The sequence below is a fragment of the Pelodiscus sinensis genome, chromosome 30 (assembly GCF_049634645.1).
Source record: "Pelodiscus sinensis isolate JC-2024 chromosome 30, ASM4963464v1, whole genome shotgun sequence".
NCBI classification, from domain to species: Eukaryota; Metazoa; Chordata; order Testudines; family Trionychidae; genus Pelodiscus; species Pelodiscus sinensis.
The window spans coordinates 12,692,746-12,708,945 of record NC_134740.1 but is presented as its reverse complement, the minus strand read 5'-3'; the positions used below and the strand labels follow the sequence as shown (position 1 = coordinate 12,708,945).

General features: G+C 43.7%; 2 protein-coding genes across 2 annotated transcripts; one reads left to right on the top strand and one right to left on the bottom strand.

The window, feature by feature from the left end:
* Positions 1 to 210: 210 nt before the first annotated feature.
* On the bottom strand, positions 211 to 1,137 carry LOC102444957 (olfactory receptor 5AP2-like). The gene has a single exon (XM_006135709.1). It carries the CDS (start codon positions 1,135 to 1,137, stop codon positions 211 to 213), a length of 927 nt encoding a protein of 308 aa, XP_006135771.1.
* A 9,313-nt stretch (positions 1,138 to 10,450) lies between these two features.
* OR11L1 (olfactory receptor family 11 subfamily L member 1) lies at positions 10,451 to 11,407 on the top strand. Its single transcript, XM_006135708.2, has one exon. It carries the CDS (start codon positions 10,451 to 10,453, stop codon positions 11,405 to 11,407), a length of 957 nt encoding a protein of 318 aa, XP_006135770.2.
* Positions 11,408 to 16,200: the final 4,793 nt, after the last annotated feature.

Here is a 16,200-nt window from a genome sequence, read left to right as displayed (position 1 = left end):
CAGGGGGCTGAACTCGATGTCTTCAGGGGTCTCTGCCAGCCCGGTGAGTCTGTGATAACATACCAAACCTGGGGCTGATGTAACTGCAGAACAATCAATTTCCCTCTACGTCAGATTGGAACCCCTGGTGTTCATTCAGCAGACCAATAATTTAGGGAGCTCTTTTTTCAGTATCATGTTGTTGCATTGAAAACCCAAATGTCTTCATGGCTACTTCCCACTTCTTCCCATGGCTTTCCTGAAGGCAACTTGCACATCCTTGTTTCTGAGGCTATAGATCATTGGGTTCAGCATGGGGGTGACCCCGGTGTAAAACACAGAGACCACTTTGCCAGTGTTCATGGAGTAACTAGTGGAGGGGCGGAGATAGGTGAAGAAACCGGGCCCGTAGAAGAGCAGGACTGTGAGGAGATGGGACGCACAGGTAGAGAAAGTTTTGCGTCTGCCCTGGGCCGAGTGGATTTTCATGATGGTGGCTAGTATGCAAGTGTACGACGTGGAAACGACAAGGAAGCAACTTCCACCTACTGCTCCACTGAGCAGAAAAACCAGCACCTCGTTGAGATAGGTGTCCGTGCAGGCCAACTTGATCAAAGGAGGGATCTCACAGAAGAAGTGGTTGATTTCATTGGGACCACAGAACGGTAGCCTGGCTATGAAGGACGTATGTATCATTGAGTAGACAAAGCCACCAATCCATATAGCAGTGGCAGAGCACAGACAAGTTCTGCGATTCATGATGGTTGCGTAGTGCAAAGGCCGGCAGATCGCCATGTAGCGGTCGTAAGCCATCAGTGCTAGAAGCAAAGATTCAGACCCGGCAAAGGAGATGAGAAAGTACATCTGGGCCATGCAACTGGAGAAAGAAAGTGATTTAATTTTGGCCACCAACTTCACTAGCATATTGGGGAGAGTGACAGAAGAGTAGGAGATGTCTAAGAGAGACAAGTTGACCAAGAAAAAGTACATAGGGGTGTGGAGTGTGGTGTCTGCTCGGATAGCCAAGCAAATAGAGAAGTTGCCAGCTAAGGTCAGCAGATAGATGAGCAAGAAGGTCATGAAGAGTAGAGGCTGTATTTCTGGAAAACTTGAGAGGCCCAGGAGTCGGAATTCTGTCACTGAACTTTGATTGTTCATATCGGTCAGTTTACCTGCAAGCGGGAACAGTAAGGTGAATATACTCAGTTGAAAACAGCATGTAGATAATACAAGAATACTGGAACATAGAGACGGGACGTATATGCAAAACACATACTCCACCATCTCTTCCTTTTCAAATATAGTAGGTCGGGGACCATTGCTATATATCTCGTTTGAAGATAATTAACCCTTAAGCATATTTATTATTATTATTGTTGTTGTTGTTGTTGTTGTTGTTGTATTCCCACCTACATAGTACCTCTTGATGTGCAATATTTAGGTAAAAATAATCACACAAAAGCTTTGTTTAGTGACATGGTGAGTGTTATGGTAATCTTACCCTGGCTGTACAGACCCAATTGACATCAAACCACGTTGAAAAGTCAGCAGATACTCAAAGTGTTTTGAATTTTTCCATCTTAACAAGTGCATCTTTTTTTAAAATAAAGGTGTAAAGCTCCTGTTAAGATACAAACCTCTTAGCTGGGCTGGCTGACATTTTTCTACCCACTAAAGCTCATAAGCACATGATGAAATCTGTCGTAATTCTGAACAGAAGAACCTGTTTAAAGTTAAACCCATGTTTAACCCTTTTCCTCCATATGGATGGATGCGTGCCTTTTTTTCTTACTGTCCTTTGAAAATTGCTCAGATTTTTTGCCTCATTTCCCCATCTGTACAATATGGATTTAACATTTCACACATCACAGGAATAAATCTAAAAATGAGTTGAAATTTTGAAACAAAACTTCCTTTCTTCTTTGACATTTTGTGTTTTTAAAAATAATTTTTCATACACTTTTTTGTATGAAAGTTCAATGGACATTTACGAGGGAAACATTTTCATTCCTTTAGTTTTGCACCAACATTATTTTACTTTTGAGAAAGGGAGGTTTATTTTCTTAGTTCTTTTTTTTTTTTTTTTTTTTTGAAATCCTTTCAAATACACACAGAGGATTTTTTAAAATTAGACTAAACACTTGGGAAACTGGAAAATCACAGCATATTTTTTTTCATTTCCTCCAAATATCCTTTCTAATTTTGAAAAGCTGCAATGGAATCATAAAATATTTGAAAGTTGTTCTGATAAATCAATAGGAAAATCAGACTTTTCACAGTTCATAAAACAAAACACTTGTATGTCTTTGCATGACTGTGGACTTACATATATATTCTCTGTAAAGTTATGGGTGGGTTTTACCTACAGAAATTTATGTCCTAATATATCTGCAAGTCTCTAAATTGACACAGGACTCCTTGTTCTTTCTTCAAATCTATTATTTTTCATTCCTCACTACTTTTCCTCCCAATTATTTGGGATTTGTTCTTTCAACAAAGAAAGAGAGAAGGGATAGACAACATTATGCACCTAGGTGCCTTCTTGAATTCCGTTATTAAAAAAATCAGTTCTTTTTGACAAGGACTTACATATATGCTCCAGTCACCCTGTGATTTCCATGAAGCAGAAGATCTCCAGAAGAAAATAGACTTTGATAAACACAGTTTCTGAAAAACATCTTTGGATTATCCTTTCTTACAAGCCTTGGAGATGTTCCAGTTGTGTGGGTGGATAACTTTTCTGGTGCATCAGATTCCTGCAGGATAGTTGCTCTCCTTAATCTGCAAAGAGTTGTTTCAGAGATCATTTATAAATTATAGACCCGCAAGAAGGATGTGATGGTTAAGACCTCCTCAAGTGTCTTGCCCATCCCCTTGACTCAGTGGAAGGACTACAGTATCTTCCTGGGCTTCCCTCACTCTAATTTTCAATGTCAACAACCTTGATGGTATAACTTTCTCTGGTCTCCCAATGGGCCTCATTAAAAAGTTAATGGTATTCTACTTTCTTCTTGAACTTTTTTCTTGCTGAAATCTAGGACATATCTGCTAGTGCTTCAAACCTGAGAGGGAACATGCCTGGGGGTTGTGGTTAGAGCCACGGAACGGCACTCAGAAGACTTGAATTTACTCTATCCACAGCAGATTCCCTTTGTAATTCTGAATACAATTTTTAAAGGTCGTTTGGCATCTGGTGGAATTTCAAAAGGAAGTACGTGACAAGCACTCAGTGAAAACAGTAATTATCAGGCACTTCGATACTACTGAAAATCCTTCCATGTTTCCAGATATCTTCACAAATCTGGTTTCTAGTGCTTGGGTTTACCATCTGTAAAATGGAGATAGTCGTCTTTCCTTTCTCTGGCCAGGTCTACACTAAAGGGGAAAGTCGACTTAATCATAGAATCATAGAATACTAGGTCTGGAAGGGACCTTGAGAGGTCATCGAGTCCAGTCCCCTGTCCTCACGGCAGGACCCAGCACTGTCTAGATGATCCCTGATAGACATTTATCTAACCTGCTCTTAAATATCTCCAGAGATGGAGATTCCACAACCTCCCTGGGCAATTTATTCCAGTGTTTAACCACCCTGACAGGTAGGAACTTTTTCCTAATGTCCAACCTCAACCTCCCTTGCTGCAGTTTAAGTCCATTGCTTCTTGTCCTATCCTCAGAAGCCAAGGTGAACAAGTTTTCTCCCTCCTCCTTACGACACCCTTTTAAATACCTGAAAACTGCTATCATGACCCCACTCAATCTTCTCTTTTACAAACGAAACAAGCCCAATTCTTTCAGCCTTCCTTCATAGCTCATGTTCTCCAGACCTTTAATCATTCTTGTTCCTCTTCTCTGGACCCTCTCCAATTTTTCCACATCTTTCTTGAAATGCGGTGCCCAGAACTGGACACAATACTGCAACTGAGGCCTAACCAGCGCAGAGATACGCGAGATAAGATACGCAACTCCAGCTCCATTAATTACATAGCTGGGGTTGACTTATCTTATATTGAGTTTCACCCCGTCGACACAGGAGGAAGTAGATGGAAGCAAATGCTCCCATTCACTACCCTTACTCCTCGTGAGGAGCAGGAGTACCAGCGTTGATGGCAGTACCCTCTCAGTTAAAATCTTCTCTAGACCTGCTCATTCGTACCCCAGAAGATCGACTGTGGCAGTTTGATCTTCCATGTAGTGTAGACCAGCCCTCAGTGACTTACTCATTTAGATCAGTAGTTCTCAAACTTTTTGGCCTGTGGCCCACCTGCTAACACAAACCTTTCCATGGACCACCAGCCAATAATCTGTGATGACAAATTCCCATCACTTATCTCTAAATACCTTAAATGCTAAATTATACATATTAGACTCCTGGAGCATAAAAAATAAATACGCAGCTATAACATCAGGGGATGTATAGAACCAGCGAGAAAGGAAATATTATTAATCAAAATCAAAATTGTTACATAGATTCAGCACTTTCACTTTACCATGTGAGTTGACCAAACTTCATTGTCCATAAAGTGAAATATTCATTAATGTCCAAAACAAAAGGTTTCAATATTGTCTTTATTGATGAGAGGGGTGGGGAAACTTTTTTGGTTTGGACGTCACTGACCCCCAGAAATATCACACAAGAGTATGAGGCAAAGCCAAAAAAAAAACCAACCCCCAAACCAACCAACCAAGGAAACAAAAAAAAAACCCCACTCCTCACTGATGTGGCTCCTGCCTGAGACACCTCACTCCCCTCATGCTCCAGGGCAGGGCCAAAAAGAGGGGCTCAGGAGCAGGAGAGTAGTGCCAAGGAGTGGGATAAGGATGGGGTGCAGTGTCTAAGCAGGAGGTTGGCTGTAGGAGAGGGATGAGGGTGGGGGGTTCTGGCCAGGAAGTTGGGTGCAGGAGCAGGGTGGGGGTGCAGGCCTTGGCGGGGGTGTGCATGAGAGTGAAGGGGGTGTAGTCTGGGAATGAGGAGGATGGTGGGGGGACTTACCTGGCTTTATTATAGGTTAACAGTAATGGTTCAGAGATCTCTTCAACCAACTTTTTGGACGCAAGTTATTTGGGCTTTCTGAATGCAAATGATTTACCCTTTGGTTAATGCTATATTAAAGCCCTCCTTAGTTGCCTAAGGACTCTAAGGGTATGTCTACACTACAAAGTTAATTCGAACTAACAGCCGTTAGTTCGAATTAACTTTCATAGGCGCTACACAGGCAAACCGCTAGTTCGAACTTAATTCAAACTAGCGGAGCACTTAATTTGAACTAGGTAAACCTCATTCCACGAGGACTAACGCCTAGTTTGAATTAAGTAGTTCAATTTAAGAGCTGTGTAGCCATTTAATTCGAACTAGTGGGAGGCTAGCCTGCCCCAGCTTTCCCTGGTGGCCACTCTGGGCACCACCAGGGAAACTCTTCTGCCCCCCTCCCGGCCCCGGTGCCCGTGCCAGGTGCAAGCCTGCCAGCACCCAGCCAGCAGACGCTGCACCTGGCACGGCTCGAGCTGGCCACCCGCTACCACCCAGCCCTCTGCCTCTTCCCGGGACCAGCTGGCGGCTCCCAGAAGCCTCCAATGTCCACGACCTCTGCACTAGGCACAGGAAAGTGGCCGTCTAGGGCAGGAGAGCTGCCAGCCTGGCCACCCAGGAGCAGGTGTGCATGAAAATCAAAGTGGTCGAGTAAGACCCCTGACCCTGAGCCCTGAGCTTAGAACATAAGAACGGCCGTACTGGGTCAGACCAAAGGTCCATCTAGCCCAGTAGCCTGTCTGCCAACAGCGGCCAACCCTAGGGACCCTGGAGGGGATGGACCAAAGACAATGACCAAGCCATTTGTCTCGTGCCATCCCTCTCCAGCCTTCCACAAACAGAGGCCAGGGACACCATTTCTACCCCTGGCTAATAGCACTCCATGGACCCAACCTCCAGGAATTTATCTCACTTCTCTTTAAACTCTGTTATAGTTCTAGCCTCCACAGCCTCCTGTGGCAAGGAGTTCCACAGGTTGACTATTTGCTTTGTGAAGAAGAACTTTCTGTTATTAGTTTGAAGCCTGCTACCCATTCATTTCATTTGGTGTCCTCTAGTCCTTCTATTATGGGAACTACTGAAGAACTTTTCTTTATGCACCCTCTCCACACCACTCATGCTTTTATAGACCTCTAGCATATCCTCCCTCAGTCTCCTCTTTTCTAAGCTGAAAAGTCCCAGTCTCTTTAGCCTCTCTTCATATGGGACCTGTTCCAAACCCCTGATCATTTTAGTTGCCCTTTTCTGAACCTTTTCCAAGACCAAAATATCTTTTCTGGGGTGAGGAGATAACATCTGTACACAGTACTGAAGATACGGTGTACCATAGTTTGATACTTCCCCCGATGGGGAGGACTGGGGTGGCTCTGTGGGCTCCTCGGGGTGGAACCTCTCCTGCAGCCCCCCGATTGACCCCCCCCGGATGGCAGCCTGTGGCAAGTGCAGCCGGGCTGATGGCCGAGTTCTGTGATGTGCCGAGTGTGGGCACTCAGGGCACTCCAAGACAGGACTGATTTGCTGTCCCTCATCTAGTTAGACAAGCGAGTGGGGAACCCTGAGAACTGTCTGTCCGGGGTGGGGGTCGGGTCCCTTTAAGCACAGCCCTCGGCTAGCCTGAGGCAGCAGCTCCACGCTCTAAGTCCTAACCTGATGCCCTGCCGGCACTGCTTCCGGCCAGCCTTAACCTCGGTTTAGGGTCCACTCAATGTGGACATGGTAGTTCGAATTAGCAAAATGCTCATTCGAACTAGTTTTTAGGTCTAGATGCACTAGTTCGAATTAGCTTAGTTCGAATTAACTAATTCGAATTAAGTTAGTTCGAATTAGCGCTGTAGTGTAGACAGACCCTAAAGTACTTCAGAAGCCTCATAAGATAGAAAGACGTTTGTCAGCTGTTTTTCAAATAGACAGTGTAAAAACGTATTGAATATTTTTGCCTTTTGCACATCCGCACCAATGTTTCTATCTAACTCTAACCACAGGCCTGCAACACTGTTAGGATTTCTCTCCACTCGATATTTTTGAAAGTTCATTTCCTATTTTCCTTAGCTCTGTCATTGCTGGATTTTGCTGCCATGTCTTTAGCTCCCCTTATCAATTTTTGTCACCACCAATACGTTCTCGGTGCTATCGCCACCTGTTTTTTTTTCGTGATGTAGAATCATAGAATCATAGAATACAAGAAGAGAAAAGAACCTCAGGAGTCATCATATCCAGTCCCCTGCCCTCACGGCAGGACCAAGCACCATCTAGACCATCCCTGACAAGTGTCTGACCAACCTGCTCTTAAATATCTCCAGAGATGGAGATTCCACAACCTCCATAGGCAGGTAGGACGTTTTTCCTAATGTCCAACCTAAACCTCCCTTGCTGTAATTTTAGCCCATTGCTTTTTAACCTTTCCTCAGAGGGCAAGGAGAACAATTTTTCACCCTCCTCCTTGTAACAACCTTTTAGGTACCTAAAAACTGCTATCATGTCCCCTCTCAGCCTTCTTTTTTCCAGTCTAAACAAACCCAATTCCTTCAGCGTTCCCTCATAGCATGTGTTTTCTAGACCTTGGATAATTTTTTGTTTTTCTTTTCTGGACCTTCTCCAAAGTGTCCACGTCCTTCCTGAAAGGCTGTGCCCAGAAATGGGCACAATACTCCAACTGAGGCCTAACCAGCACAGAGTAGAATGGAAGAATGGCTTTTTGCGTCTTGCTTACAATATTTCTCTTAATGCATCAAGAATCATGTTGGCTTTTTTCTGCAACAGTGTCACTCTGTTGACTCATATTTAGCTTGCGGCCTCCTGTGACCCCTTGATCCCTTCCTGCAGGACTCCTTCCTAGACAGTCACTTCCCGTTCTGTATGTGTGAAACAGATTGTTCCTTCCTAAGTGGAGCACTTTGCATTTGTCCTTATTGAATTTCATCTTTATACTTTTGTTTCTATTTTACCTGCTTTTTCACTTCACTCGGATTAGCTTTTGACTAATGTTTTCTTCTTTCAAAATTGTGGCATGGTGACTTTTGGCCATCCAATAAACTATTTTAACAATTAATTTTAATGAACATTTTTCTGTCTGTATTTTTCATCCCAATAACTTTTTCTAAGTCATTTTCAGTGGTTTATTGACAAGTGATAACTTCAAAGCCGCTTATGCAGGAGTTCTGATTGGCTTTGACCCTTGGGCCATAAAAAACTCTGAAATCCCAAGCTGTGATTTGAGGGATGCTGCATGAAAAGGGGACGGGAGTTTGTGTTAGAATCAGTTACCTATTTTCCGATTTTTGTTCCTAAGCATGTTTTCTGTGACGTAGCGAAGAGAGGCGACTTGTGGCAAACAACACCACAGAGTTTTAGAACTACACAGCGTCACTTCCAGAAAGTCCCTTTTCGCAGGAGAACCAGACGTGGAGGAATCATTCACAGAAGTGTCCTGAGCTGTGTGTGGTGTGGTAACTTAAACAGGAGAATGTTGGTTAGATTTCCGGAAGGATTATTTTCAGTGGTGACAAATGATAGAATGAGGAACAATGGTCTCAAGTTGCAATGGGGGAGGTCTAGGTCAGATGTTAGAAAAAACTATTTCACTAGGAGGGTGGGGAAGCGCTGGGATGGGTTCCCTAGGGAGGGGGTGGAATCTCCATCCCTAGAAGTGTTTAAGTATTGACAAATCCCTGCCTGGGTTGATTTAGTTGAGATTGGTCCTGCTTTGAGCAGAGGGCTGGACTTGACGACCTCCAGAGGTCTCTTCCAAACTCACGACTCTATGGTTCACTTCAGAGTAGATTCAGATGTTCCAAAATGCAGGCTGCTTCCAGACATAACCCGGAGTCTCAACAGAAAATAAGGACCACTTCCGCTCACTTCATGAAGGTTTCTTTCCTCCAGCTCTGCCTGTCTGCTCCACGACTTATTGCTAATGGAACATTAAGGCTACAGCTACACTGCCCCACTGTTTGGACTAAAGGAGAGTAAATGGCTAATCTCTCATGTATCTGTTTGGTCTTCATCGGTGTAAAATCTGACCCTAACAGTTCTGGAGTAGAGCCTAGTCCAAAACCAGGTGAAGTTGACATATCTGGGTCTTTGTATCAGGCCCATATAGATTTCCACCCTTTCTCTGATTTTTTTTTTTTTTGGCTTTAGATTATTTTTTGAGGCTTTAAATGACTCATTAAAACAGAACAGCTGTGGTCTTGCTTCGTGTCCCTCTGGCTCAGGAATTCCCATGATGCTACAGAGACCAGATCCCAGAGATGCCAAACAAGGTTTGAAATAAAGGTGCAGTCCAATTAAGAGCCATTCTTCCACTGTCTCAGCCTCCAGAAAGCTGAACTCGGACCAGCAGTGTGGGGGAAAGAAACTAACGACTCTCTGTGTCCTGTTGTATTTGGAACATGGACATTGGTGGTTTGGCTCACACCGGAGATTAAAATATGATTAATCTTTGGGGTGGCAGGGTTGTTGATTCTTGGATCCTTTTCTCATGTGTTGATCAAAGGGAATCAAGTAAGTTACCCAGATAATCTGTTCTTTACTTGGGTCTGAGCTCAGTTTTAATCCATGAGCAGTTTAAAATGGGGTTAGGATTAGGGGAAAATTTTATTCAAAAATGCACTTTGCAATTGAATACATGTCTACATTTAGAATTGTATGAGCTGATTTTGCATACTAATATACTGAGAACTAGCTAGCTAGACAGACAGACAGACAGACAGATAGATAGAGCCAACACAACTATGAGAGGAGATGGAATCTGTTCTGTCTTATGCATCTTCTGTGCAAGTGTAGAACCTTTGTTATTTCAGACTATGCCAAAGCAGAAAAATTCCATCCTAGCTCTGAGATCCTACAATGAATTTTGCAGAGCACTTACGACTGTGTGTCTGTGTGTCACGGTGCAAATTTAGGTGTGTGTGTGTGTGTGTGTGTGTGTGTGTGTGCGCGCGCGTGTGTGTGTGTGTGTGTGTGTGTGTGAATGGTGCTGTGAGGATGAATATGTGCTTTATGAATATGTATGTATGACTGAAATTTTGTGTGAATATGTGCACATGGATGTAAGATGCACGAGGTGTATTTATACGTGCAATTTCCTATACCCGCGTTTGTGTGCATGAAAGACGTAGTGTGTCTGTTAATGCATGTGACACCAACTACTCGTGTGCGTGGAGATTTGTACAGCTATGTGTTCACAGGCTAGAGAGTAATTCATCTGATTTAACGGTGACTTTGCAGCAAAGATGATAAGTTAAATGGATGGAGTGGTGAAAGAAAGAAAGAAAGAAAGAAAGAAAGAAAGAAAGAAAGAAAGAAAGAAAGAAAGAAAGAAAGAAAGAAAGAAAGAAAGACTGTGGAGAAGCTGATATTGTTCTCTTAGGTGGTGGTGGTGGTGCTGGATACCATCCATGGTGATTCTATCATCTGCAGGCAAATTCAAGCTCTCTTACGGAGATGATCAACGGCACCCTAGTGGTGGAGTTCCGGCTGCTGGGATTTCATAGCCTTCCCGGCTGGCAGACACTGCTCTTCCTTGTGCTCCTGCTCATCTACATCCTTTCCCTCATGGGGAATGTTGCCATCATCTCCGTGGTGTGGCAGGAGCCCCGGCTCCACTCACCCATGTACTCCTTCCTCCAGAACCTCTCCTTCCTGGAGATCTGCTACACCAGCACCATCATGCCCAAGATGCTGGCCAACCTGCTGGCAGAGCGGAAGGCCATCTCATTTGCCGGATGCATGGTGCAGCTCTACTGCTTTGTCTTCCTGGGGGCCACTGAGTGCTTCCTTCTGGCGGTGATGGCCTACGACAGGTACCTCGCCGTGTGCGACCCATTGCACTACACCGCGGTCATGAGCGATACCTCTTGCGTCCGTCTGGCTGCAGGCTCCTGGGTGACGGGCATCTTCACCGGGCTCTTGCCCTGCTTGCTCATCTCCCGGCTCCATTTCTGCGCCTCCAACCAGATTCGACACTTCTTCTGTGATATCCCCCCCTTGCTCCAGCTCTCCTGCTCCGACACCACCACGACCGAGCTCCTCATATTCGTCCTCTCCCTCCTGGTCCTCGTCAGTTGCCTGCTGCTGACCCTCGTGTCGTACCTCTTCATCGTTCTCGCCATCCTGAAGATCCCCTCCTCCACGGGGAAGAGGAAGACCTTCTCCACTTGCGGTTCACACCTCGCGGTGGTGGTTATCTACTACGGCACCATGATCTCCATGTATGTCCATCCCTCCTCGGGCCTATCCTCGGAGCTCAACAAGATTATCTCAGTGTTCTACACCATCGTCACACCCCTCCTGAATCCCATCATCTACAGCCTGAGGAACAAGGACTTCAGGAATGCCTTGAAGAAAATAATCCAGAGGCAATGCACAAGAGGTTGGAGGCCTTATTCTGGTTCACACTAAGGTGCCTTTGTACCAAACTGGGGTGTATAAAAGTGAGTATAACTTACAACTACCTCCACTTCCACATTCTTGTGCACAACTGGAATACGGGGGGAACAAAAGTCTTTGGTGATTACCTAGCTAGCTTTCCTCTTACATACCCCTCTATAGATGAAGAATGGAATCCTTATATAAAGTTTACCCAAATGTTGAATGTTTACACATTCCCAAGTTAACACTCTGAATCTTTGCTGGGGTCATTTAACTGACTTGAATGTTGATTTTTTTTTTTTTGTGGGGGTGGGGAGTTGTCTCGTTTTTTGTTTCATTAGGTTGTTTCATTATCATGTGCCCTCAGCATCTTCAAACGTTTCATGAACAAACTATGTTTCTCTTGTTTTTACTGCATATTTTAGAAATGGGCATCTGTCTGTCTGTCCGTTCATCTGTGAGTCCGTTTGTTCAAGAATACCTCCTAAATGGTAAGAGTCAGGACCACCGAATTTGGTATACAGGTTCATCTTCTCCTAACTTAAAGCATGGTCAAGGTTTGGTTGTGCACCCCAAAACAAGGTGTCCCTCCAGCCCTGAATCCTGCACTTCCCACCCCCTCAGCCTCCTTCCCCGAACCTCTCCCCCACACAACAAGTCCTCATCATGACTCCTGCACCCTTCATACCACCAGCCTCTTTCCCTGATGGGCCCGAGCAATACCGGGTAAATCTTCTAGTCTAGTGTATGATATTTTCTCCTAAGCATGAAGAAGAAAGGACGTGACACTGATTCACTGACCATTCTAATTAGAATTTCCCATTTCTTTTGTTGCCATGAAGCAAACAAATAGGAACAATCTCTCATGAAAACCAAATTAGTCTAGTTCAATACCAATATGGATTTTTTCCACCTATGGACACTTCTTCTGAACGAAGATAGAACAATTTCACTTCACATAAGCCTCCAAAGAACTGTGGGCATTCCTCTATTCATGCACCGCTCTTTGCAATAGTATTTCAACACCCCACCACCAGGTGTATTTTTCCTCTCTCCACCCTATACTCGTAAGGATGTGGCATTGTCCCCATTCTGCAGATGGGAAAGTGAATCAACAAGAGAGATGGGACCAGCATTTTAAAAGCTTTGTTGTTGTTTTTACCTAGGACAAGAGGAGCATGGTGTGATTTTCAAAAACACCCAAGCGGGTTGGGTGCTATATCCCATGGAAATCCAATTGGAGTTGCCCCCATATCGCTCACAACCAGATATTTTTAGAGGTATTCCAGGACCTAAAGGGACTTTTCAAACACACCTGGACACCTAATTCTGATTGATTTTAATTTTCTTTATGCACCTAATGGCTTTAAAATCGAGCTCTAGGTGACTGGCCAAGGTCATAAGAGCAAAAGAATGGCCATACTGGGTCAGACCAAAGGTCCATCCAGTCCAGTATCTTCTGACCGTGGCCAGTGCCAGGTGTCCCAGAAGGAGTGAACAGAACTGGGAATCATCAAGTGATCCCTCCCCTGTCACCCATTCCCTGCTTCTGACAAACAAAGACTAGGGACACTTTTCCTGCCCAACTTGTTTGTCTAATAGCCATTGATGGACCTAACCTCCAAGAATTTATCTAGTTCTTGTTTGAACCCTGTTACAGCCTTGGACTTCACAACATCCTCTGGCAAGGAATTCCACAGGTTGACTGTGCACTGCATGAAGAAATATTTCCTTTCTGTTTGTTTTAAACTTGCCACCTATTCATTTCTGTTGGTGACCCCTAATTCTTGTGTTATGGGAAGTAATAAATAACTCTTCTTTATTTACTTTCTCCACAGTGGTTAAAAATGTATAGACCTCTACCATAGCCTCCCTCTTGTTAGTCTCCTCTTTTCTAAGCAGAAAAGTCCCAGTCTTTTCTATACCCCTAATCATTTCTGTTGCCCCTTTTTCTGAACTTTTTATAGTTCCAAGGTCACACAAGGGGTACATCTAGATGACAGGCTTTTGTCGACAGAAGTTTCGTCAACAGATACTGTCGACAAAGCTTCTGTCATCAAAGAGTATCTAGACCACAGCCAGTTCTGTCAACAAAGCAAGCCGCTTTGTCGACATGAGAGTATAGATGCAAAGGACAGTGTAGATGCTATAACGCCTTCTGTCGACAGAACTCTGTCAACAAAAGGCATTATTCCTCATAGAATGAGGTTTATTGCCGTCAACAAAACCACCCAGTTCTGTCAACATTATGTCGACAGAATTCAGCCGCAGTGTAGACGCAGGTATAGCTTTGTTGACAAAAGTCCACTTTTGTTGACAAAACCCTGTAGTCTAGAAATACCCAAGGAGTCTACGACAGAGTAAAGGACTGGACCTAGGCATGATTAATCCTTGGTTAAACCCCTGATCACTAATGTCTATTCTGCACCATGAATTTAACATCAGCGTGGATTTGGGATTAAACAGGTGACATCATTTGACCTAATCATTTCAACTGGTGACTGACACGTGCATTTTAGGAGAAGACGACATACCTGAAATTTGCTGTATTGTGTTATATGGTAGTGGGAGTGGCTGTATGTCCATTTCAAACACAATCCTTATCAATGTGTCTCAACCAAGCTCTCTCTCCACTACATAGGGAAATTCTGATATTTTCATAGAATCATAGAATTCTAGGTTGAGAAGAGACCTCAGGAGGTCATCAGGTCCAACCTCCTGCCCAAAGCAGCACCAACTTCAGCTCAATCATCCCAGCCAGGGCTTTGTCAAGGTAGGACTTAAAAACTTCTAGGGATGCAGATTCTACCATTTTAGATAACACATTCCAGTGCTTCCCCACTCACGTAGGGAAATAGTTTCTCCTAATCTCCAATTTAGACCTCACTGCAACTTGAGACCTCTTTCTGTCACCTGTCACCACTGAGAACAGCCTCTCTCCATCCTCTATGGAACCCTCTTCTGGTAGTTGATAGCAATTTGTTTCATGAGGGAGGGCAGATGGACCAAAAAAAAATCCCACAAATTTTGATTTGCAACTGTTACTGAAATGAATCACTGAGTTTTGATTTGTTGACCTGAAAGGAAATGCTTTGTTTTGCATCAATTCAATACAAATAGCATCTGCTTCTTGATTGTCTTATGGGACTTATACTTTTTATTTAAAAAAGGGTAGGGCTGCAAGGGACCTCAGGAGATCCCACCAAGGTCTAACCCTGGCAGACCGGATCTAGCCCACAGGCCGGTATTTGCCCATCCCTGATCTAGACCATCCTTTATATTGATGGAAATTCCACAGCTAGCCTACGAAATGTATTGCTGCGCAATGTCTCATCCCTTTCTTATTGACCGGCTCCCTTGCCAGACGACTGGAGAGTACCAATGGTGACGTAGTTGGACCAACGATCATGGTATGTAAGGGAGAATAGACACCAGAACTGAACTCTCATTGGCAAGTGGCACAGTAGGGAAATACAATCCATGGCCAGATGGGACTGATGCAAGTATCTCTCCTGCCTTCCTGTATAACCCAAGACATGGAGGGTCCTAAAAATAATTTGAGAAGTGGAGCATATATCTAATAAATAAAATATGTCTGATCTTGACTTCAAGCTGCCAGCAGTAGAAAATCCAGCATAGTCTTTGTTAAATTGGTGGTTAATTATTCTCACTCTTAACAAAGCCTGATTGATTTCCGTTTTGCCATGTTGCGTAGCTTCAGAGGCAGTTCACGTTAAAGCCAAGTCCATTTACGACAGGTGCACACAAAGCATCTTCGCATGCTTCAGCAAATCTTCACATTTGGATTTGCATTTAAACACATATTTTGTTTTCCATTTTTCCAATGGAAAAGAGAAAAATAAAGAAGCATATCTGAAGCTGTTAGCAAAAAAAAAAAATCAATTTTGGGAAAAATGCATATTCCACAGAAACTTTCCCAACTAGCTCTATGAATTCTCTATGGTTCATCCAGTTCTTGACTTTCCCACTCCTGACACTGTGAAAGAAACAATCAGGGTGTGTCTAGACTACAGGGTTTTGTTGACAAAAGTGGACTTTTGTCGACAAAACTATATCTGCGTCTACACTACCACCAAGTTCTGTTGACATAACGTCAACAGAACTCGACAGTTTTGCCCATGGTAGTAAACCTCATTCTACAAGGAATAACACCTTTTGTTGACAGAATTCTGTCGACAGAAGGCGTTATTGCATCTACACTGTCCTTTGCAGCTACACTCTCATGTCGACAAAGCGGCTTGCTTTGTCGACAGAAGTGGCTGTGGTATAGACGCTCTTTGACGACAGAAGCTTTGTCGACGATATCTATTGACAAAGCCTCTGTCGACAAAAGCCTGTAGTCTAGACGTACCCTCAGTGCCAGATGTGAAGAAGAAAATGATATTGTGCTATTGTCATCGAATCCCAATGGACCATTGTGCCAGATCACCCATCGTCAAAGCATTGAAAACCTGGCAAGCAGTTGGTTCTCAAATTTCTGTTTCCAGAACTTTATTATGGACAGTTAATGTCACAATAATTATGGCTTAGCTTTCAAACGAGCTTGTGAGAGCCAGGTGTGTAGGAATTGTCTATGAATGGAATGAGGGTGATTACTTCTCTTACTCTTTTGAAAAATCCAGAGCACCATTATTACCTATCCTTTGGGTCCTTGTTACTGAGAAGTTTAGATAAGTGATCATGTCCCCGAGGGACCAAAGTGGAGCAAACGTATCTTCATAATAATGATGACTGTGCTGAGATACAGAGAAAAGATACAACGAAGGGTAACAAATCTATATAAGGAGACTGGTACTTTTCAA